The sequence below is a fragment of the Hylobates moloch genome, unplaced genomic scaffold (assembly GCF_009828535.3).
Source record: "Hylobates moloch isolate HMO894 unplaced genomic scaffold, HMol_V3 SCAFFOLD_18, whole genome shotgun sequence".
Classification (NCBI taxonomy): domain Eukaryota; kingdom Metazoa; phylum Chordata; class Mammalia; order Primates; family Hylobatidae; genus Hylobates; species Hylobates moloch.
The window spans coordinates 37,843,127-37,869,328 of record NW_026652293.1 but is presented as its reverse complement, the minus strand read 5'-3'; the positions used below and the strand labels follow the sequence as shown (position 1 = coordinate 37,869,328).

The following is a 26,202-nucleotide window of genomic DNA, read 5'->3' as shown; positions in this document are numbered from 1 at the left end:
TTTTTTTTTTTTTTAAGAGACAGGGTCTCACTGTGTTACCCAGGCTGGTGTGCAGCGGCTATTTACAGGAGGGATCATAGTGTACTACAGCCCTGAACTCCTGGTCTCAAGCAATCTTCTTTCCTCAGTCTCCTGACAGAAATACTTTTTTTTTTTTTTTTTTTTGAGACAGAGTCTTGCTCTGTCACCCAGGCTGTAGTACAGTGGCACGATATAAACTCACTGCAACCTCCCCATCCCGGGTTCAAGTGATTCTCCTGCCTCAGCCTCCTGGGTAGCTGGGACCACAGGCGCCCGCCACCACGTCCAGCTAATTTTTGTATTTTTTAGTAGATAATAATGGGCGCCCGACCCATTATTTTTATATGTTGTAAAATGTCTCAGCTCATACTTAAATTCACTAATTATAACACCAATTCATGGAGTGATATACTTAAATAATAGAGATCTTTAGAAACAAATATGGAGAGAAATTAATAAATTAAATAAACATAGGCAAATTCCTATGTGACTCATAACAATGGTTCTTGCTCTTCCCTTGCTCCTTGAAGCCCACTGCCATGGGAGCTATTGTTTTAAAAGTCTGAGCTCTAAATAAATTGATGAGTTTACAAGAAGAAAGAAGGAAAGACACTATTAAGTTTAAGTGGAGCTGATTCAGGGAGAAAAACAACAGGCTTGATTATCTGGTATCACTTTTGTCCAAAAACATTTCCTCCTTTGCTGGCTATTTACATTTTATATAACTGCATCAGAAATTAATTCGGTTTAGCAGGCATCTGCTTTCAAATACAAGATTATCTGTGATTTATAAATTTTACTTGCTACTTGCTTTCACGGTATATCCTTTTGTATAATTTGAACTTTTTCCTGTTACATATATTTCCTATGTTAAAAAACATTAAATAAGTTAAACAAAAAAGAATGCTTTCCTGTTAGTATCTAGTTGAGATCAGTTCACTGAGGAAACAAGAGCTTTGATTAGGAGTAGGAAGAAATAATTTACAACAAAAATATTTGTGGGGTAGAAAAGACTGAAACACGCAAATATTTGGAGCTGGAGGAGCAGCATGTCGAGGGAAAACAGCTACTAAAAGCAAATAGAGGACAGATGTAGGAGATGCCAAACAATGAGAATTCTTTGAAAAACTCTTCTCTTTGTCCCTAAAGTATTTTAAATGGCACTCAGTTTCCACATCTTTTAATCTGGACTACTACCAAAACTATAGTTCAGCTATATTATGAAATAAATAGATCTGTGCCCTGACTTGGGGCTGTAGCCACAGATTATAACACTATTTGCATGGAAAATGCACTCTGAGTTCCATGTAAATGACTCCAAAAACATTTGTAAACATAACCCATTTCTAAATTGAGGAAGGTATATTAACTTACAGCGTAAGATTATAAGCTCCCAGGCTGCATGCAGTATCTCACACCTGTAATCCCAGCACTTTGGGAGGCCTGGGCGAGTGGATCGCTTGAGCCCAGGGGTTCGATACTAGCCAGGGTAACATGGCGAAACCCCGTCTCTGCAAAAATACACAAAAATTAGTAGGGCGTGGTGGCATGGACCTGTAGTCTCAACTACGCAGGAGGCTGAGGTGGGAGGATTGCTTGAACCCAGGAGGTTGAGGCTGCACTGAATGGTGATCACACCATTGTGCTCCAGGGGGGGCAACAGAGTGAGACTGTTTCAGGGAAAAAAAAAAAAAGATCATAAGTTCCCAATGGGGAGAAACTTCATTTTCCTTATCTTTACTCTTTGGTGTCCACTGGTGTGGTACATAGAAGATACCCTGAAATGGTAAATGAGCTAAACATATGTACTACTTTGAAAATTTAACCCCTGTTCTGCTTAATTCAATCCTTCCAGGAAGAAGATACAAATAGAGCTGTCCCTCAGTATCTGTGGAGAACTGGTTCCACGACTCCTGCAGATACCAAAATCCATGGAGGCTCAAGTCTCCTATATAAAATGGTGTATTTGCATATAACCTATGCATATCCTCCCATGTATTTTAATCATCTCTAGATTACTTATAATACTTAACACAATGTAAATGCTATAGAAATAGCTGTTATACTATATTGGTTTAGGAAATAATGACAAGAAAAAAGTTTGTATATGTTCAGTACAGATGCAACCATTCATTTTTTTCTCGAAATATTTTCAATCTGTCATTGGTTGAATCCACAAGTATGTAATACACAGATATGGACAGCCATCTGTATTCTTCCCAGGCTTTTCCTATGTAGACAGTAGCTTTCTGCAGATAATGCCTTCATCCAAAGGAACCACCAGCAGGACAATATGAAAATGACTGGTTGCTGGCATTGTAGGCCTTCCAGGTTCCTCTAGATCTCTCACTCTGCTGGCTTCACTGTTTCTAGCTTCATCCTGAACCAGCTATTTGTTAAGACACTTTGTCCCCAAACCACGCATTACTTCTCCATCCATGTAAATCTGAAATAAGTGTCTTCCTCAGTTTTACCCTGAGCTGGTCTATTATGCATAGGCTGGGAGAACTGGGCTCAATGAGTATTAAAATTAAGGCATCATATATAACCATTATAGAATATCACAAACCACATCACAACTAAGGTATTCTACTTACTTAATAAAGAATATTTCAGGTCAGGTATAAACTATTAATTTCTACAAATAAATGCTTTTAAATGGTCACTTTAACAAATATGAACGTCTTTCTGCAAGATACACATACATAATTTCAAAAATAACAAACTTACTCATCATTGTCTTTTGTTGTAGATTCTTTGCTTTCAGTTAAACTGGGGTGATTCAATTTTTTTCTCTTTTCTATATATGTGTAATAAAGAAAGGGACATAAAGTTAAAGGAGAAATCATCAAATTTTAAATAGAATTTAGATTGTCAAATTTTAAATAGAAAGTAAAAGGGTGGACAAATGGAAGGGAGGTGGGAAAAGAAAAAGTATCCTATTTTGTTTTTTTTCATTTCCCATTTTCCTAATTTCTTATTCACAATACCATATAAGAAGAATAATCTTTTGAATAAAATTTCCACCGAAGGTTGGTATATTAAAGAGAAATACAATGTGATTCTATAATTAGGTTAAAATGCATTAGTAAACTTTATTGAATAAAGGATACTTTCATCAATATTTTAATCAATGATATCATATAAAGGCTTCCAAAGCAGTTTGCATTATTCCACCTTTATTTTTTTTCTCAAGTTAACAACAAGGGATTGGTGATACCAATACTCAGAAAATAGTTAAGTTCCTCGTAATATCATTGTAAAATAAATTTGATTTTAGGGGTAAAAGTACTTTTTAATTTTATTTTTAAACTGACACAATATTTATAGTGTATAACATGTTCGGAAATATGTATATATTGTGAAATGGCTAAATCAAACTAGTTAACCTATCTATTACCTTACATGCTTATCATTTTTTGTGGTATGAACACTAAAGTCTACTCTCTTAGCAATTTTCAAGTATATAATACGCTGTTATTAATTACAGTCAATTATATGATAATTGAACTTGTTCCTCCTGTCTAGCTGAAATTTTTTATCATTTGGTCAACATGTTCCCAATCACTCAGCCCTCCCGACCAGCAGATCCTGATAATCACCATTCTATTTTCTGTTCTGATTTTGACTTTTTTAGATCCCACTTATAAGTGAGATCATGTGGTATTTGTCTTTCTGTGCCTGGCTTACTTCCCTTAACATAATATCCTCCAGGTTCATTCATGTTGTCCCAAGTGGCAGGATTTCCCTCTTTTTAAAGGTTAAGAACATTCCATTGAGTATATATACCATATTTTCTTTATCCATTCATCTGTTCATGGGCACTTAGGTTGACTCAGTATCTTAGCTATTGTGAATAACGGTGCAATGAACATGGGAGTCCAGACATTTCTTTGACATACTGACTTAATATCCTTTGAACATATACTCTGTAGTGAGATTGCTGGGTCATATGGTAGTTTTATTTAAATTTTTTGAGGACCTGAATCTTTAAATGCGTGTTTGTTTAGTAAATCCTTGGGAAGATCTAAGTATATCACTCATTATTTATTTAAGATAACAATAAAATAAATAAATGGTTACATTCCATTTAAAATGCCATGTAGCTATCCAAGGTCATGGCTTATCGAAACTTTTACAAGTTTCACAAATTGACAGATGCACACGTGAAGACATAGGATGCAATTAAGTCATAATCCTTCATATGCCCACTGGGTTGAAATGTAAGTTTGTTTGATTTTATAGCTCTAGTAGAACATAATGTTTGTACTTATCAATGGTCAAGTGGATAATTGTTTTATGAGCTATTTAGTTGTTTGTTCTAGAGTACTTTATACTACCATATACACTATGTACTTTAAACACATTTGATATATAATTAGCAAGTATTTGAGGACACATATTAGTAGAGTTAAGATTTTCAGTGTCTTAAATATACTGGCTTTTGATGTTTATTGAATGAATGAACAAGCAAACGAATGAATAACCCAAACTGTTTACCACTAATGAAAAACAGTCAAAAGAAACTCAATTTCATTGAGTCCACTGGTTCACAAATTGATTAATAATAATTCCTCTCATTGTTACTTTGGACCTATGTCTTCCTCAAAAACAAAAACAAAAAAACCTATCACAATTGAATTGTTACCCCAAAATAGTCTCTAATGGCAAAAGGAGAAAAAACTTACAGAAATTTTGTTAAAGCACTAGTTATTTCTCTTCTTTATGAACTATGCCTTATTTGACAAGTCTTTATCCTTAAGTTCCAAACAGAAAAAATTAATATCGTTAAAAATTTAGTAAAGAATGTAAGGGGGAAAGAATAACAATCTATTATGATTTTAGAGAGTTTTGGAGTAATAAATTGTCTCTAAAAAAAAGCTGAAAATGAATGTTTTGTGGAAAACCACAAGTGAAAACCCAAATTGTACCTTAAACCTTATTTCAGAAAATCTTTGCCTAAAGGTCAATACTAGTTTCCTGAATTTTGTACTATGCTGTTTGCATTAAGTAAGGCTCCAAAATTAAGTATTAAAATTACTTTGCTCCTTTAACTTGTAATTCATTTTCATGTATCAGCACTAATAGCAAAAAATGTGAGGTAAGAAATGGTAAAGAATGTTATTTGAATTTTCACTAGGTATTCAATGCCTTTCTAAATACATAGATATATATTTTATTATTATTATACTTAAAGTTTTAGGGTACATGTGCACAATGTGCAGGTTTGTTACATATGCATACATGTGCCATGTTGGTGTGCTGCACCCATTAGCTCGTCATTTAGCATTAGGTATATCTCTTAATGCTATCCCTCCCCCCTCCCCCCACCCACAACAGTCCCCAGTGTGTGATGTTCCCCTTCCTGTGTCCATGTGTTCTCATTGTTCAGTTCCCACCTATGAGTGAGAACATGCGGTGTTTGGTTTTTGTCCTTGTGATATTTGCTGAGAATGATGGTTTCCAGCTTCATCCATGTCCCTACAAAGGACATGAACTCATCATTTTTTATGGCTGCATAGTATTCCATGGTGTATATGTGCCACATTTTCTTAATCCAGTCTATCATTGTTGGACATTTGGCTTGGTTCCAAGTCTTTGCTATTGTGAATAGTGCCACAATAAACATACGTGTGCATGTGTCTTTATAGCAGCATGATTTATAATCCTTTGGGTATATACCCAGTAATGGGATGGCTGGGTCAAATGGTATTTCTAGTTCTAGATCCCTGAGGAATCGCCACACTGACTTCCACAATGGTTGAACTAGTTTACAGTACCACCAACAGTGTAAAAGTGTTCCTATTTCTCCACATCCTCTCCAGCACCTGTTGTTTCCTGACTTCTTAATGATGGCCATTCTAACTGGTGTGAGATGGTATCTCATTGTGGTTTTGATTTGCATTTCTCTGATGGCCAGTGATGATGAGCATTTTTTCATGTGTCTGTTGGCTGCATAAATGTCTTCTTTTGAGAAGTGTCTGTTCATATCCTTCACCCACTTTTTGATGGGGTTGTTTTTTTCTTGTAAATTTGTTGGAGTTCATTGTAGATTCTGGATATTAGCCCTTTGTCAGATGAGTAGGTTGCAAAAACTTTCTCCCATTCTGTAGGTTGCCTGTTCACTCTGATGGTAGTTTCTTTTGCTGTGCAGAAGCTCTTTAGTTTAATTAAATCCCATTTGTCAATTTTGGCTTTTGTTGCCATTGCTTTTGGTGTTTTAGACATGAAGTCCTTGCCCATGCCTATGTCCTGAATAGTATTGCCTAGGTTTTCTTCTAGGGTTTTTATGGTTTTAGGTCTAACATTTAAGTCTTTAATCCATCTTGAATTAACTTTTGTATAAGGTGTAAGGAAGGGATCCAGTTTCAGCTTTCTACATATGGCTAGCCAGTTTTCCCAGCACCATTTATTAAATAGGGAATCCTTTCCCCATTTCTTGTTTTTGTCAGGTTTGTCAAAGATCAGATGGTTGTAGATATGTGGCATTATTTCTGAGGGCTCTGTTCTGTTCCATTGGTCTATATCTCTCTTTTGGTACCAGTACCATGCTGTTTTGGTTACTGTAGCCTTGTAGTATAGTTTGAAGTCAGGTAGTGTGATGCCTCCAGCTTTGTTCTTTTGGCTTAGGATTGACTTGGCGATGCGGGCTCTTTTTTGGTTCCATATGAACTTTAAAGTAGTATTTTCCAATTCTGTGAAGAAAGTCATTGGTAGCTTGATGGGGATGGCATTGAATCTATAAATTACCTTGGGCAGTATGGCCATTTTCACGATATTGATTCTTCCTACCCATGAGCATGGAATGTTCTTCCACTTGTTTGTATCCTCTTTTATTTCATTGAGCATTGGTTTGTAGTTCTCCTTGAAGAGGTCCTTCACGTCCCTCGTAAGTTGGATTCCTAGGTATTTTATTCTCTTTGAAGCAATTGTGAATGGGAGTTCACTCATGATTTGGCTCTCTGTTTGTCTCTTATTGGTGTATAAGAATGCTTGTGATTTTTGTACATTGATTTTGTATCTTGAGACTTTGCTGAAGTTGCTTATCAGCTTGAGGAGACTTTGGGCTGAGACAATGGGGTTTTCTAGATATACAATCATGTCATCTGCAAACAGGGACAATTTGACTTCCTCTTTTCCTAATTGAATACCCTTTATTTCCTTCTCCTGCCTGATTGCCCCGGCCACAACTTCCAACAGCATGTTCAATATGAGTGGTGAGAGAGGGCATTCCTGTCTTGTGCCAGTTTTCAAAGGGAATGCTTCCAGTTTTTGCTCATTCAGTATGATATTGGCTGTGGGTTTGTCATAGATAGCTCTTATTGTTTTGAGATACGTCCCATCAATACCTAATTTATTGAGAGTTTTTAGCATGAAGGGTTGTTGAATTTTGTCAAAGGCCTTTTCTGCATCTATTGAGATAATCATGTGGTTTTTGTCTTTGGTTGTTTATATGTTGGATTACATTTATTGATTTGCGTATGTTGAACCAGCCTTGCATCCCAGGGATGAAGCCCACTTGATCATGTTGGATAAGCTTTTTGATGTGCTGCTGGATTTGTTTTGCCAGTATTTTATTGAGGATTTTTGCATCGATGTTCATCAGGGATATTGGTCTAAAATTCTCTATTTTTGTTGAGTCTCTGCCAGGCTTTGGTATCAGGATGATGCTGACCTCATAAAATGAGTTAGGGAGGATTCCCTCTTTTTCTATTCATTGGAATAGTTTCAGAAGGAATGGTACCAGCTCCTCCTTGTACCTCTGATAGAATTTGGCTGTGAATCCCTCTGGTCCTGGACTTTTTTTGGTTGGTAAGCTATTAATTATTACCTCAATTTCAGAGCCCATTATTGGTCTATTCAGAGATTCAACTTCTTCCTGGTTTAGTCTTGGGAGGGTGTATGTGTCCAGGAATTTATCCATTTTCTTCTAGATTTTCTAGTTTATTTGCATAGAGGTGTTTGTAGTATTCTCTGATAGTAGATTGTATTTCTGTGGGATCAGTGGTGATATCCCCTTTATCATTTTTTATTGCATCTATTTGATTCTTCTCTCTTTTCTTCTTTATTAGTCTTGCTAGCAGTCTATCAGTTTTGTTGATCTTTTCAAAAAAACAGCTCCTGGATTAATTAATTCTTTGAAGGGTTTTTTGTGTCTCTGTTTCCTTCAGTTCTGCTCTGATCTTAGTTATTTCTTGCCTTCTGCTAGCTTTTGAATGTGTTTGCTCTTGCTTTTCTAGTTCTTTTAATTGTGATGTTAGGGTGTCAATTTTAGATCTTTCCTGCTTTCTCTTGTGGGCACTTAGTGCTATAAATTTCCCTCTACACACTGCTTTGAATGTGTCCCAGAGATTCTGGTATGTTGTGTCTTTGTTCTCGCTGGTTTCAAAGAACATCTTTATTTCTGCCTTCATTTCATTATTTATCCAGTAGTCATTCAGGAGCAGGTTGTTCAGTTTCCATGTAGTTGAGCGGTTTTGGGTGAGTTTCTTAATCCTGAGTTCTAGTTTGATTGCACTGTGGTCTGAGAGACAGTTTGTTATAATTTCTGTTCTTTTACATGTGCTGAGGAGTGCTTTACTTCCAACTATGTGGTCAATTTTGGAGTAGGTGTAGTGCGGTGCTGAAAATACTGTATATTCTGTTGATTTGGGGTGGAGAGTTCTGTAGATGTCTATTAGGTCCGCTTGGTGCAGAGCTGAGTTCAATTCCTGGGTATCCTTGTTAACTTTCTGTCTCGTTGATCTGTCTAATGTTGACAGTGGGGTGTTAAAGTCTCCCATTATTATTGTGTGGGAGTCTAGGTCTCTTTGTAGGTCACTCAGGACTTGCTTTATGAATCTGGGTGCTCCTGTATTGGGTGCATATATATTTAGGATAGTTAGCTCTTCTTGTTGAATTGATCCCTTTACCATTATGTAATGGCCTTCTTTGTCTCTTTTGATCTTTGTTGGTTTAAAGTCTGTTTTAGCAGAGACTAGGATTGCAACCCCTGCCTTTTTTTGTTTTCCATTTGCTTGGGAGATCTTCCTCCATCCCTTTATTTTGAGCCTATGTGTGTCTCTGCACGTGAGATGGGTTTCCTGAATACAGCACACTGATGGGTCTTGACTCTTTATCCAATTTGCCAGTCTGTGTCTTTTAATTGGAGCATTTAGCCCATTTACATTTAAGGTTGATATTGTTATGTGTGAATTTGATCCTGTCATTATGATGTTAGCTGGTTATTTTGCTCGTTAGTTGATGCAGTTTCTTCCTAGCCTTGATGGTCTTTACAATTTGGTGTGTTTTTGCAGGGGCTGGTACTGGTTGTTCTTTCCATGTTTAGTGCTTCCTTCAGGAGCTCTTTTAGGGCTGGTGGTGACAAAATCTCGCAGCATTTGCTTGTCTGTAAAGTATTTTATTTCTCCTTCACTTATGAAGCTTAGTTTGGCTGGATATGAGATTCTGGGTTGAAAATTCTTTTCTTTAAGAATGTTGAATATTGGTCCCCACTCTCTTCTGGCTTGTAGAGTTTCTGCAGAGAAATCAGCTGTTAGTCTGATGGGCTTCCCTTTGTGGGTAACCCGACCTTTCTCTCTGGCTGCCCTTAACAATTTTTCCTTCATTTCATCTTTGGTGAATCTGACAATTATGTGTCTTGGTGTTGCTCTTCTCGAGGAGTATGTTTGTGGCGTTCTCTGTATTTCCTGAATTTGAATGTTGGCCTACCTTGCTAGATTGGGGAAGTCTTCCTGGATAATATCCTGCAGAGTGTTTTCCTGCTTGGTTCCATTCTCCCCGTCACCTTCAGGTACACCAATCAGACGTAGATTTGGTCTTTTCACATAGTCCCATATTTCTTGGAGGCTTTGTTCGTTTCTTTTTATTCTTTTTTCTCTAAACTTCTCTTCTTGCTTCATTTCATTCATTTCGTCTTCCATCACTGATACCCTTTCTTCCAGTTGATCGCATCGGCTACTGAGGCTTCTGCATTTGTCACGTAGCTCTCGTGCCTTGGTTTTCAGCTCCATCAGGTCCTTTAAGGACTTCTCTGCGTTGATTATTCTAGTTATCCATTTGTCTAATTTTTTTTTCAAAGCTTTTAACTTCTTTGCCATTGGTTCGAATTTCCTCCTGTAGCTCGGAGTAGTTTGATCGTCTGATGTCTTCCTCTCTCAACTCGTCAAAGTCATTCTCTGTCCAGCTTTGTTCCGTTGCTGGTGAGGAGCTGCGTTCCTTCGGAGGAGGAGAGGTACTCTGATTTTTAGAGTTTCCAGTTTTTCTGCTCTGTTTTTTTCCCATCTTTGTGGTTTTATCTACCTTTGGTCTCTGATGATGGTGGCGTACAGAGGGGTTTTTGGTGTGGATGTCCTTTCTGTTTGTTAGTTTTCCTTCTACCAGACAGGACCCTCAGCTGCAGGTCTGTTGGTTTGCTAGAGGTCCACTCCAGACCCTGTTTGCCTGCGTATCAGCAGCAGTGGCTGCAGAACAGCGGATATTGGTGAACCGCAGATGCTGCTGCCTGATCGTTCCTCTGGAAGTTTTGTCTCAGAGGAGTACCCGGCCATGTGAGGTGTCAGTCTGCCCCTACTGGGGGGTGCCTCCCAGTTAGGCTACTCGGGGGTCAGGGACACACTTGAGGAGGCAGTCTGCCCATTCTCAGATCTCAAGCTGCATGCTGGGAGAACCACTACTCTCTTCAAAGCTGTCAGAGAGGGATATTTAAGTCTGCAGAGGTTACTGCTTTTTGTTTGTCTGTGCCCTGCCCCCAGAGGTGGAGCCTACAGAGGCAGGCAGGCCTCCTTGAGCTGTGGTGGGTTCCACCCAGTTCGAGCTTCCCGGCCGCTTTGTTTACCTAATCAGACAACTAACTCGGCAATGGTGGGCGCCCCTCCCCCAGCCTCGCTGCCACCTTGCAGTTTGATCTCGGACTGCTGTGCTAGCAATGAGCGAGACTCTGTGGGTGTAGGACCCTCCGAGCCAGGTGCGGGATATAATCTCCTGGTGTGCCGCTTTTTAAGCCCGTTGGAAAACCGTAGTATTAGGGTGGGAGTGACCCAATTTTCCAGGTGCCGTCTGTCACCGCTTTCTTCAACTAGGAAAGGGAATTCCCTGACCCCTTGCGTTTCCCGGGTGAGGCGATGCCTCACCCTGCTTCGGCTTGAGCATGGTGTGCTGCACCCACTGTCCTGCACCTACTGTCTGGCACTCCCCAGTGAGATGAACCCAGTACCTCAGTTGGAAATGCAAAAATCACCCCGTTTCTGCATTGCTCACGCTGGGAGCTGTAGACCGGAGCTGTTTCTATTTGGCCATCTTGGCTCCTCCCTTCTAAATATTTTTATTATAAGAGAACTAGTCAAATATCTCACCCTGTAAAAATGTGGATCAATAGTATTAACCTCAGTCTTCTCATGGAAGGACTTAGGATTTTAAATAATTCTCAGCTGTTAAATATGAAGAATTTTAATATTTCTAAGAGTAAGACTTAGATCAGTTACTAGACAGTTGAGTAATACAACATATTGAGTAGTAAATGTAGTAAATGAGTTTTCCAGTTACTTAATAATTACTTTCCTTTATTTCGTTCCATTCTATTAAAAAAAGTAAGCACAATGAACATATACAAAAGGACTGTGGAGTCTATATGGTATTTTTCTTGTGAGATTATATGTAAAAGTGAACAAACACTTGTGTATTTGACTCTCTTCAAGTGCAGTTTCACAAAACATTGGTGATAAATGTACCTTCACTGAATCTGAACTACATTCATAATTGTATTTGAGCTTTCTGGTAAGGCTCCAGGGAGCTCTTTCCCTAACAAATGAAGATAGCTTTCAACAAATTGTTAATACTTGGAAGCACAATCAATAGTGATGACAACAGCTAACACATGGTATTAATTAGGGCCAGGCATTGCTTTAAATATGTTACATATGATATCTAATTAACTTGCACAACTCTGACATAGTCACTCTTGTTCTCATTTTACAGATGAGAAAATAGAAGTACAGAATGGTCACAAACTTATCTCAGCCCCTAAAGTTAGTGAGTGAGGATTGAAACCCAGATATTTAGCTGAAGACTGTGCTCTTAACCATGATGCGATGCTTATTAATAGATTAATGGAGGCTAGGCACGGTGGCTCATGCCTGTAATCCTAGCACTTTGGGAGGCTGAGGCGGGTGGATTGCCTGAGCTCAGGAGTTCAAGACCAGCCTGGTCAACATGGTGAAACCCTGTCTCTACTAAAATACAAAAAATTACCCGGGCATGGTGGCGTGTGCCTGTAATCCCAGCTACTTGGGAGGCTGAGACAGGAGAATTGCTTGAACCTGGGAGGCAGAGGATGCAGTGAGCCAAGATCACGCCACTGCACTCCAGCCTGGGTGACAGAGTGACTCCATCTCAAAAAAAAAAAAGAAAAAAAAAAAGATTAATGTAAAGTGTAAAGTCCAAACAGGTTTAGGCTGGTATCATGCTGCTTCTAGGTACCCATACTTTATAGTTGATAAATATTATAGGCAATCATTTTGGTCTCAAACCAAAAGTTAAGAGTTAGGAAAACCTTGATCCACAGAGGTTCAAGTGATTTGTTCAAGGTGGTCAAACAAAAGTTAGTAACTTCTGGCCGGGCGCGGTGGCTCACGCTTGTAATCCCAGCACTTTGGGAGGCTGAGGCGGGCGGATCACAAGGTCCGGAGATCGAGACCACGGTGAAACCCCGTCTCTACTAAAAATACAAAAAAATTAGCCGGGCGTGGTGGCGGGCGCCTGTAGTCCCAGCTACTTGGAGAGGCTGAGGCAGGAGAATGGTGTGAACCCGGGAGGCGGAGCTTGCAGTGAGCCGAGATTGCGCCACTGCACTCCAGCCTGGGTGACAGAGCGAGACTCCGTCTCAAAAAAAAAAAAAAAAAAAAGTTAGTAACTTCTTTCTAAAAAGGTTACTTGCATGTAGATCAAGTTGAGACCTGTAGGCAAAGAGGTGAATGAGATACTGATACAGTCCTGCTATTCTTTTAATAAACCAAATTAATATTAATAGAGTGGAGGGTAAATAACCTCTTTAGAGGATCAACTCACAAAAAATAACAATGTTAATGGTTTTTTTTTTTGAGACAGAGTCTCACTTTGCCAGCCCAGCCTGGAGAGCAGTGGTGTGATCTCTGCTCACTGCAACCTCCGCCTCCCGGGTTCAAGTGATTCTCTTGCCTCAGCCTTCCAAGTAGCTGGGACTACAGGCGTGCACCACCACACCTGGCTAATTTTTGTATTTTTAGTAGAGACTGGGTTTTGCCATGTTGGCCAGGCTAATCTCAAACTCCTAACCTCAGGTGATCTGTCCGCCTCAGCCCTCCAAAGTGCTGGGATTACAGGCATGAGCCATTGCGCCCGGCTGAATGGTTCTTTTTCACTCAAAATGAAAATACCTTTATTAAGTCCCACAGACAGAAATGTAATAATATTCTTAAAATATTACTTACATTATTGAATAGAAGGTTATCGCTGAGAAAATTGAAATCACTTTTTAATCTACTAAAACAGTAATATTTGGGAAGCAGTAACAAAAATACAGGTTTTTACATCTTTCATTCAGATTACTTTGTGTTGACTGGGTACTTGACAGTCTGATAACTGATCTAAGTGTTATTATTAGAAATATTAAAACTTGTCATATTTAAAAGCTGAAAAGTATTTAAAAGCTTAAGTCTTTCCATGAAAAGATTGAGATTAATATTACTGATCTATATTTTACAGAGTAAGATATTTGACTAGTTCTTTTACAATAATAAAAATGTTTAGCATTTGGCCCACACCTCAGATTCCTCATCAAAGGTTTAAGAAGATAGTATAGTAGTTTATTAGGTCTTTTACATGTTGTTTGTTCCTTCTGCTACTTGAAAAAAAATCAGTCTTGCCAGAGGGCTAACATTTCATTAGACTTTTCTAAGAACCAGCTTTTGATTTGTTGCCTTTATTATTGCCCTGTTTTCAATTTATAATTTATCTTCATATCATTACTTCCTTTCTACTTTGGGGGGTTCATTATGTTGTTCCTTTTCAGTCATTCTGAGTTGAATGCTTGCTCAATGGTTTTCAATCATTCTTCCTTTTTAAATACAGTCATGAGCAGTATAACAACATTTTGGTCAGTGACAAACCACATATATGACAGTGGTCTCATAAGATTATAAACATCATATTTCTACTGTACCTTTTCTACTCAGATATGTTTAAATACACCAATGCCATTATGTTTTGATTGCCTATGGTATTCAGTAGTCCACTGTATAGGTTTGCAGCCTAGGAACAAAAGACTATACCATATAGCATAAATGTGTAGTTGGCTATGCCATCTAGGTTTGTATAAGTACAATCTATGATGTTCATACAATGACAAAATCACAATCACCGAACAATGCCTTTCTCAGAAGGTATCCCCATTGTTAAGTGACACAGGACTGTACATGCATTTGTAAGTACAGTTGGCCCTCTGCATTAGTAGATTCCACATCTGTGGATTCAACCAACCATGGATCAAAAATACTTTGTTTAAAAAAAGGATGGTTGCGTCTGTACTGAACATATACAGACTTTTCTTTGTCATAATTCCTGAAACAATACAGTATAACAACTATTTCAATAGCACTTACATTGTATTAGGTATATAAGTAATCATGAGATAATTTAAAGTATATAGGAGGGTGTACTGGTTATATGCAAATACTATACTATTTTCCACAACAGACTTGAGAGTGTGTGGATCTTGGAAACTGAGTGGGATCCAGGAACCAATTCCCCAGACAGGAAGGGACGACTGTATAAAGCTTCCACCAATAACTGCTTTAGTATAATGTAGGTATAAATTTTTCCTCTAAGTGCTGACATGTTTTCATTATCATTCAATTTTAAATATTTTAGACTTTCCATTATAATTTTTCTGATCAATGAATTATTTAGAAGTTTCTTGGTTTCCAAATATACAGGTTAAAATTTTTGGAGGGCTGCCTTTTCATTATTGATTCCTAATTGTATGAAATTTTAGAGAGTGTGAGCTGTATGACTGTAATTTTTAGTACAGTGAGACTTCCCCTGTAACTCCATGTTGGTTACATTTTTGTGAACGTTCCACTTGTGCTTTATTATATGTTGGGTATTATATCTTTTTGACCACAGCTCATTAGATAAGCTTGCTAATGGTGTACAACTTGTTTATATCCTTCCTTTTTAACCGCTTCATCAGTTTCTGAAAGAGGTAGTTTAAAATCTCCTACAATGATTGTGGATTTATCAGTTTCTCCCTTGTTATCCTGTCATATTTCATGATGTTTTGAGTTTTGTAGATGCACATATGGCTCAGGATCCTTTTATTTTTGTAGAGATGAATCTTTATCTCTTATGTAAAGAGCCTCATTCTTTTCAATAAAGCCTTTTAGGCATAAAGTCTATTTCAGCCTTTCTATTTTTGTATCAACTGCTAGCTTTTTTTAAAAAGCTAGCATTTGCTTTGTTTTCTTTTTCTATTCCTTCAGATTTAATTGTCTTATGTCTTTTCTTAAGTCTAATTAATAATGTTATTAGGCCAGGCGCAGTGGCTTACACTTGTAATCCCAGCACTTTGGGATCAGGGATCACGAGGTCAGGAGATCGAGACCATGGTGAAATCCTGTCTCTACTAAAAAATACAAAAAAATTAGCCGGGTGTGGTGGCGGGCGCCTGTAGTCCCAGCTACTCGGAGAGGCTGAGGCAGGAGAATGGCGTGAACCCGGGAGGCGGAGCTTGCAGTGAGCCGAGATTGCGCCACTGCACTCCAGCCTGGGCGACAGAGTGAGACTCAGTCTCAAAAACAAAAAAAAAGTTATTAATGAAAATGGCTAAAATATGTATGAAACATATACTATTAATATATGTCAAGTACCATTCAAAGTGCTTTCTGTGTATTAATTCATTTAATCCTCACAATTCTGAGGTAGGAATTACTATCTTCCCCATTTTCCAGGCAAGAAAACAAAAAATACAATGAAGAAGTCAACTGATAGATATCTCATCATCTGCCCGAAAATACGAGGACCTTAAAACATTGTCTAAAACATCGTAACTCTTACCTGTTGCCTCTTTATCTTTCGTGCTAGTGTGGTCTATTATTTGTTTATCACCCGCCCTCCAATTGTTTGACTTTTGCTTTATAGTCAGCAAAACTTATAATTAGATTAACATGTTTGCTAATTCACTTTTTCATCATTGCTTTTTGCAATTCCACTCCTTTATCTGAGGTTCACTTTACCTCTTAGAGAAGTAACTTATTTTGTAGTTATTTTACGAGAATCTGTGAGTGACAAACTCTCTGAGACTTTGTCTGAAAGTATCTTTATTTCATCCTCACTTCCTGGATAAAAACTCAACTGTGATTCTTTTTTTTTTTTTTTTGAGACAGAGTCTCGCTCTGTCGCCCAGGCTGGAGTGCAGTGGCGCAATCTCGGCTCACTGCAAGCTCCGCCTCCCAGGTTCACGCCATTCTCCTGCCTCAGCCTCTCCGAGTAGCTGGGACTACAGGCGCCCGCCACCACGCCCGGCTAATTTTTTTGTATTTTTAGTAGAGACGGGGTTTCACCGTGGTCTCGATCTCCTGACCTCGTGATCCGCCCGCCTCGGCCTCCCAAAGTGCTGGGATTACAAGCATGAGCCACCGCGCCCGGCCTCAACTGTGATTCTTAATTGATACTATTATTGCATTTTCTGCTGGAGTCTACTGATATAGATAAGAAGTTTATCAGTCTGTTACTCTCTTGTAGGTACTATCTTTTCTCTGGTTGCCCTTAAAATTTTGTCTTTGATGTTCTACATAGTTTTATCATGATATAACTAGATGTGGATGTTTTACTTTATCCTGCCCAGACTTAGCATGATACTCTAATTTGAAAATTCTTATCTTTCCTTAATTATGAAAAACTGATAGTCCTTATATCTTAGAATAATACCTATGGCCCATTCTCTGTATTTCCTCCTTGTAGAACTCCAGTTTGGCAGATGTTGGAGAGTCTTATTCTGCCTATCATTTCACTTTGTTTTATCACACTCTCCTTTTATCTCTCTGTACTGTTATATTGTTACAGTCTGAGTGATTTTTACAGATCTATTGTCCAGTTAACAAGTACTCTCTGACTATGCAAATTTGTTGTTTATTCTTCTACTTTCATTATTAAATAACAAGTCCGAAGTGTTCATGGGAGGAAAGGGGAAAAATTTACTCTTTCTTCTTTTCTAAAATGCATACAACTGACCCTTGAGCAACTTGAAGGTTAGGAGTGCCAACCCCCCATGTAGTCAAAAATCCAAGTATATCTCTTGACTCCCCAAAAACTTAACTACCAATAGCGTACTGTGGACCAGATGCCACAAAGTCGATTAATACATATTTTGTGTGTTATATGTATTACACTGTGTATTCTTACAATAAAGTAAGCTAGAGAAAAAAGTTATTAAGAAAATCATAAGGAAGATAAAATATTTACAGTATTGTAAAGTATTAATACCATAAGTTTGTCATCTGTTTACAAGATGAACTGTCAGAAATGGTGAGGAACTACAGCTGCAGACCTTAATCTACGGTACATATCAAGTAATTCATCTTTTTCTTGTAATGTCATGATTTTTCTCTGCTCATTGGGAGCACTTCCAGCAACACTAGTGGCACTTTATGTGGGTTTCATGGTGTTATTCAAGGTTTCCAGCATAGCCCTAAACATGATGAAAAACATACGAGAGCCATGAGATCACTTTTTACTGCAATACACAATTTACTTGAGAGACACATTGCTTGTGCAGAGATTATCAGCATCACATGGTATTTCAAGCAGATACTTGCAACACTTGAGCTCACTACAACAGCAACAGGAGGTAGCTATGAAATTATTACAGTAGTACAGTATGTACTAGTTATTTTTATGCAGTTATGATTTAGTACTGCATCTTTATATTCATTTACATTTCTCTCAACTGCAAATGGGACTGTGTAGGGTCTAAGTGTTTGTATGCATTAGTTTTGATAAATTTTTTTATAACAAATTTATGTATGCTTTATGGTAAATGATAGACTAGTAGCTACATATATTTTATGCATCCATGGCATACCCAACTTTTTTTTTATATTTACAGTCTATAAAGTTTGTCTGCAGGGTTTTACAAATTGTCACAAAACTCCAAAAAGTTTTCCAGTATGTTTATTTGAAAATAATCTTCATATAAGTGGACCTGTGCAGTTCAAACCCATGTTGTTCAAGGGTCAATTGTAATAGTCTGGAGAAACTTGCTATGGGTTGGAGGAGGGCAGCAAAATAATGTACATACAAATTAAAAAATACATAAATGATATATAACATACACACATACATAGAGAGTTATGTGTCACTTAACTATGGACATACATTCTGAGAAATGCATCACGAGGTGATCTTATTGTTGTGCAAACATTGTAGGTGTACTTATACAAACCTCCATTGTATAACCTACCAGACACCTAGTGCATAGCCTATTGCTCCTAGTCTACAAACCTGTACAGCATATTACTGTACTGAACACTGTAGGCAACTGTAACATATTGTAAGTATTTGTTTATCTAAACATATCTAAACATAAAAAAGCACAGTAAAATACGGTATTATAATCTTACGGGACCATCATCGTATGTGGTCATTTGTTGAACAAAACATCATTATGTAGTACACAACTATATCATGTACTATACATAATTGTACATGCTACACTTTTATATGACTAGCAGTGAGCTAGGTTTGTTTACACTGGCATCACCACAAAAATGTGAGTAACGTGTTGTGCCACAATGTTATGACGGCTACCGGGCAACTAAGCAATAGGAATTTTTCAGCTCCATTATAATCCTGGGGGACCCCTGATGTGTATATAGTCTGTCACTGACTGAAACGTTATTATGTGCTGCATGAATGCATCTGTTAAATGTATAAACTAAAGAGTTGAAACAAATCCCATGTTTGGCCAATGTAGAATCTAAGTAGAAGGAAGACATAGAACCAAATTTTTCATCCTTTTATAACTACAAATCGATTTAAATATAATATTAAGTCTTCTGTTCGCATAGTACATGGTTCAAATGTACATAGAAAGTACATATAAATATCTAGAGGAAGATTATTCCTGGTGGAGAGAACTGCAAGACCCTGTGGCAAGAGGGGCTCAGCATGACTGACAAATAGCAAGAAGGTAAGAGTGGCTAAAGTAGTGTAAAAAAAGGGTAGAAAATGAGGCAGATGAGGTGTTTGGGTATTAGATGGATATATGGCCTTCCATGTCATGATAAGGGTTTTGGATCTTATCATAAGTGTGATGGGAAGTGAGTAGCACCTAAAATGTCCTTGAAAATGTTATTTAAATTTTATATTATGTTTTGTATAATATTTTAAAAGTGGGAGTTGTTAAGAGATTATGACCTCATTTAGAATTTAAATGACTTCATAAGTCATATTTTCTCATTTATTTTGAACTTGTTACTTCATAAAAATCAAGCTTTTTTATTTTTTAAACATGTACAAGATGACATATTAGGATAAGCAATGTAATGATTACAAATGACATAATCTGATACAGAATTCTGGACAAAATTCTCCTGTTTCGAGACTTCTATATGTGAGACACATATATTACAGCACACATGAAACATGTATGTACAGTCTGATGAATAACTAGAGTGAATCAGTGTAACCACTATGTAGGTCAAAAAATAGAACATTGCCAGCACTTCTGAAACCCTTGCTATCCGACTTTTTAAAAAAGAGCTTACTTAGGACTATAATCTGTGATAATTATCTACTTAAATGTCAACTGAAATCATGTGACCAATCTTTTTATGGGCAAAAGGAATGTCCCCTTAAGTCCATACTTAATTTCAATATGGAAATTGAGTACATATCAACTTAAAATCTATTCACATTTCAGTATAGGGATGTACAATCTCTAAGGCATTTATTTTTAATTAAAAAGATATATCATGTATATAAAAATAGAACTATGAAATTTAAAGTGTATACATTTTCATACATTTTAGGGAAAGAGAACCTAATAGTCACAGCTTTAAGATAAAAAGCATTTGATTAAAGTAAAATTAAAGACATTCAAAACTTTAAGATCTCATTATGTGTTACATTATAACAAATCAGGTAAATGAGACTTCTTTTTTCTGGGTAGCTTCTAGTATATGCTTAGCACTCATTAAATGTTAAACAATATAATGTGAATTAGGCTAATCACAGTATAGCTAAAGGATACACTATTAAATTTGAGCCTATTTAAAATTTTAATTATAAAACTACATGTCACTGTTTCATAACCTTTCTCAAAAAAAAAAAAAACCCACGAAATCGAGATTTGTGTTTTTAAATCAATATGTTAGCAATGAACTACCAGAGGACAACAAATATGTATGGTCAAAATTAAAATTAAACTAATAATATTTTAAAATAAAAAATTTCATATTAAAATTAGATTTTTCTCTATGGAAAAATTCTACAAACCTTTTGTAAATACATTTGAAATAGTCAAGAAAAAGAAGGGAATGAAACATAAGAAATAAAGATAAGCTATATAAAGATATACTACATGTGGGTAAAACTAAATGGAAAACATGGATAAAAATAACATTTAGAAGTATCACTCTTAAGTTGTAGTGCAGCAGCACCTGAATTATGCTGACTTTAATTTATGCACATGATGGATAGCTTGTTAAGGTGCATATCTGTAACCATTATAACTGATAGTAGCTGAAGGCAAGTAAGGCCATAATTTCTATTTAATGAATGGGATAGTAAGGGAACAAAGCCTGCAGTTGCATTTTAAAATAAGTGCCAAAAGTTTACATTTATGTCCAAAGTAATCCCTATATTAAGGTATTGAATTATTTGAGAGAAGACAAAAATCAGCTGTAGCAAGATCCATACATAATTAAATCACAATTTTTTTTTTTTTTTGAGACAGAGTCTCGCTCTGTTGCCCAGGCTGGAGTGCAGTGGCGCAACCTCGGCTCACTGCAAGCTCTGCCTCCCGGGTTCATGCCATTCTCCTGCCTCAGCCTCTCCAAGTAGCTGGGACTACAGGCGCCCGCCACCACGCCCGGCTAATTTTTTTGTATTTTTAGTAGAGACGGGGTTTCACCGTGGTCTCGATCTCCTGACCTCGTGATCCACCCGCCTCGGCCTCCCAAAGTGCTGGGATTACAAGCGTGAGCCACCGCGCCTGGCTAAATCACAATTTTGATTTAGCCAATAACTAGAAAAACCTTACAGTAAGTAGAAAAGAATGTTCAACTAACCATTTGATAGTCCATTTCTGTGCTTTTGTTCTTCAGAGCTTGTGGGAGAAGCAAATAGACTCATTTGACAAGTTCCAGTTGTTGGAGAATAAGTTATAACACTTTTCTTCCTTGTGATTTTTGAAGGATCAAATGACTGGAAATAAATAATTAAGGACAGAAATAGTTACGTTTAGTTATAGATCTTTGAAATTATATACCATTAAAAAATCAGCAAAATTCAAACTCATTTCCTTGCTCTTGCTTTTCAGATCACAAACATACTCAATTATCACTCTCAAAGTAAACACTATTCTTTCAAGGTAGATATTTCAGGTCTCTATAATAACTAGAACATCTCAATTTGATATTTACGAAATTTTAGCATTAAAGGGTTACTACCTTCTGAGATGGTATTTCCAAACAGGTTAGAGATGGCCAACTTTCCCAACCATACCCTGACTTTTGCTTTCAGCTGAACTTGAAGTATAATTACGGGGCCAGGGCAGGAAAATTCTCAGAGGTGCCTATTACTAAACCTCCCACAGAAACCTTAGGAAGGATCACTGCTGTCCTACAGCTTCACAAAGTGGTCTGATGTAGTATCTTGCTTCAATAATAACCAAAATAATGTCCAAACAATTGAGTCAGGCATTTAAGGCCTTTGAGGATTTGGCCTATCTTACAAATTTCCTCTTAGCAGCTTCCTCTTTTGTGTTTCCATAGGTGTTGGGCATACCTCTTATTTCAGGTAACATATTTTAATAAGTTTTAATTTTTCTGTCTGTTCCATTAGAATTTGCTCCTGAAAATAAATATTATCTTTTCATCTTTATGTCCTAGAGAACTAAAAAATGTGTGAGGAATGAATGACTTACAAGGAACAGTCCAGTAAATTTGGCCATCTTGCTCTACTCAGAATATACTAATTTGTTCACTGGTTCATTCATCCAATTATTCACTGTTACCTATAGCTTCAGTCACTAGGCTATGTGCATTTGGGCCTCAGACCATTTTGTGATCTCAGCTTGGAACATCCTCTTTTTTATCTTCCCCAAGACCTAGACTTTCTTTAGTTTAGGTCCTCATTCATGATCCCCTTCCTTCAAATATCCATTATCATACTATTAATTGTTCCCTTTCCCGAATTCCCTTATAACATGCTTTCCATAAGGCTTTCTGATCACCCACCAGCACTGCTAAATGTGTACTAATGTGTACAAAGAAATATAACAAATTGCTCTGGCCTTAAGGAGTATCTACCAAAAGTTAGAACAATACAAAGAGGTTTTAAATTAGTATGTATGCTACGAAATTCAGAGAAGAGGAAAAATTCAAAGTTGGCTGCAGTAGTCTGTCACAGAAAAAGGCATGAGAAATCTGAAATAAGAGGTGGAACAGACAGCATAGGATGGATCTGGGGGATATAGGAAAGGTCTGATGGCTCATACATTGCCAACGTACTGGATATAGCTTGGTAGAGGATTTGAAATAGTTCCTTAACTCTGCCTGGTCAACTATCCTTTATTTTTAAGAGACCTGTGGAAGAAATAGTGGCTGTGCTATCTTTTTTAGTAATCTTAATATTAGTTCCAGAATCTATAGCATTCAAAAAAAATTTTTTTTACAGTTAAGATTTTAAATATTAGGAAACAATATTTAATTATATTGAGAAACGAACGGCATTTTTTATTTTATGTATCCATAGTGGCCACAAATGCAATGAATATCTTTTAAAAAATCAAACTATAATATCAAGTTATAACTCTAAAGCAATCTTTTTTTTGTACAGTGAAAGGGTTTTCAGTCTCTTTATCAAGTGGCTATTATTACTTCTCCATCTTGACTTTTCACCTGTTTGTATGTATTCAGTCATAAACTATGACATTTATCCAATCCCTACTCTACTTTTCCAAGAATTTATTCCCCAGAACTACTTCACTGTGTATGTACAAGAAATGAAAGTCACTACCCTAATGTACATTTATGTCGATCTGTTTTCCTATTTTCACCAAAAAATTATTTTATCCAATTGCCATATGTCTAAACATTTTAACTGTAGATCATACATTTCTCCTCGGAAACAACTTTCCAGCTTTCAGAAAATAACTCTGAGTGTGTATGTGCTGTGTGTGTGTGTGTATTTTTGCCTCACTTTAAAAATACTGAGGCTTCTCTCTTTTTTTATTTTTTTTGGTCATTTGTGTTGGTTAAAAAGAAAAATGTCTATCTACAACTACTATACACAGAAGGAAAATTGAAAATCTACCCTTTCCCTACTATACCACTAAATATTCTTCAGTAAATATGCACTTTTGTTTATCTGCCCTACTGGTACACACAAAGGCATAACCTTACTTCCCTAAGTTTTCTTTCCCTCAAGGTTGTACCAAGTTCCTCTAACTTTTAACCTCTGAAGAGGTTTAAAACTTCTCAAAAGAAGACATTTATGCAGCCAAAAAACACATGAAAACATGCTCATCATCACTGACCATCAGAGAAATGCAAATCAAAACCACAATGAGATACCATCTCACACCAGTTAGAATGGCCATCATTAAAAAGTCAGGAAACAACAGGTGCTGGAGAGGATGTGGAGAAATAGGAACACTTTTACACTGTTGGTGGGACTGTAAACTAGTTCAACCATTGTGGAAGTCAGTGTGGCGATTCCTCAGGAATCTAGAACTAGAAATACCATTTGACCCAGCCATCCCATTACTGAGTATATACTCAAAGGATTATAAATCATGCTGCTATAAAGACACATGCACACGTATGTTTATTGTGGCACTATTCACAATAGCAAAGACTTGGAACCAACCCAAATGTCCAACAACGATAGACTGGATTAAGAAAATGTGGCACATATACACCATGGAATACTATGCAGCCATAAAAAATAATGATTTCATGTCCTTTGTAGGGACATGGATGAAACTGGAAACCATCATTCTCAGTAAACTATCGCAAGGACAAAAAACTAAACATCGCATGTTCTCACTCATAGGTGGGAAGTGAACAATGAGAACACATGGACACAGGAAGGAGAACATCACACTCTGGGGACTGTTGTGTGGTGGGGGGTGAGGGACAGCATTAGGAGATAGATTTAATGCTAAATGACGAGTTAATGGGTGCAGCACACCAACATGGCACATGGATACATATGTAACAAACCTGCACATTGTGCACACGGACCCTAAAACTTAAAGTATAATAATAATAATAATAATTTAAAAAGTAATCCTAGAATCCATCTGAGAATTTCCATTCTGCCAAGTCCCAAACTTTGAAGATCTTGGCCTACTCATTAGTCTCCCACAAAAAGAAGAATTAAGAATACTGGGATTTGAGAGAAGACTGAGCTACTAACTGAGAAGTCAGCAATCCTTCCACTCAGCAAGGACGAGTGCTACCTATGAGCCTTTCAAAAAACAGGAAGGAAAAGTAAGAGGGCTAGATTTGGCTAGAAAAAAGCAAGGACTCGGGATGTAACAAAATGAAAAAAACAAAACAAAAAACAAAAAGAGAGAGATGTCAGCTGGGCAGGGCGTTTCATGCCTGTTATCCCAGCACTTTGGGAAGCCAAGGCGGGAGGATTGCTTCAGCTCAGGAGTTCGAAACTAGCCTGGGCAACATGACAAAACTCCATCTCCACAAAAAGTACCAAAAAATTAGCTGGGCATAGTGGTGCATGCCTGTGGTCCCAGCTACTCTGGAGGCTGAGGTGGGAAGATCACTTAAACCCAGAAGTTGAGTCTGTAGTGAGCTGTGGATCACACCACACACACACACACACACACACACACACACACACACACACACACGAAAATAGATGTCACAACCACTTCTATAATAATTTACAACAACTGCTGGCAGCTCATGCCTGTAATCCCAGCACTTTGGGAGGCCAAGGCGGGTAAATCACCTGAGGCCGAGTAGGAGACCAGCCTAGCAACATGGAGAAACCCCGTCTCTACTAAAAATACAAAAATTAGCCAGGCATGGTGGCATGCATGTAGTTCCAGCTACTCAGGAGGCTGAGGCATGAGAATCACTTGGACCCAGGAGGCAGAGGTTGCAGTGAGCCAAGATCACGCCACTGCACTCTAGCCTGAGTGACACAGATTCTATCTCAACAAACACACAAACAAACAAACCTGCTTGTAATAACTCCTGACTCCTTAGAGTTATTTAACACCATTTCTAAACAAAAGAAATGCCACATTCTAAGATGCTGCAATCAGCCCCACCCAAATGCTACTATACTTTTTATAAGGAGGTCTAATCTTGTACATTAGCAAAACTGAAATTTGGGAATCAATTTTTCTGCCTGAAAAAAAATCAATGTTCTGTCAATAATTTCAAATAGACATGATATTTTCCTTTCCTTCCTTCAGTATCTTTCACAAATTGTAGCTTGCTTTGTCACCTTGTTTAGCACACTACCAAAAAGGTGCCTACATTTTACTGATTTTTTTAAAACTTATTATAAACAGTCTAGAGAGTACTAACTAAAAATTATTGCAGGATAAAATATGGGATTTAAAGGATATTTTATCACTATTTTGAACTGTCAGCCTATGCTAAAATATTTAAAATACAGATACTGTAGTGTCTGGTCAACTAGAAACAAAAGGGCAGCTAGAAGGAGATAATTCTTCATAAACTTATACTGGTTATTTAGGCTATTAGAGTGTCCCACCTAAGATATAATTAATATTCATTACTAGTACTAATTATGAAATTTACATTAGAAAACTCTAGCATTAGCTGCCTCAGAGACGTTTCACAATTTGGGCCTAAGGTTCCTAGAAGAGTACTAGATACCAACCAACTACCTTCTTTTTGTTTTAAGACAGTGTCTTGCTGGGTC

General features: G+C 37.3%; 1 protein-coding gene across 6 annotated transcripts in view; it reads right to left on the bottom strand.

Annotated features, from left to right (window-relative positions):
• Positions 1 to 26,202, bottom strand: part of ITGB3BP (integrin subunit beta 3 binding protein) — a 102,218-nt gene that overhangs the window by 52,958 nt on the left and 23,058 nt on the right. For all 6 annotated transcript variants that reach the window (XM_058430886.1, XM_058430885.1, XM_058430884.1 and 3 more), the window contains exons 3-4: positions 21,345 to 21,480; positions 2,752 to 2,821 (exon numbers count right to left, since the gene is read on the bottom strand). In XM_058430886.1, coding sequence (XP_058286869.1) covers positions 2,752 to 2,821; positions 21,345 to 21,480 — 206 coding nt within the window. The remainder of the gene's footprint in view (positions 1 to 2,751; positions 2,822 to 21,344; positions 21,481 to 26,202) is intronic.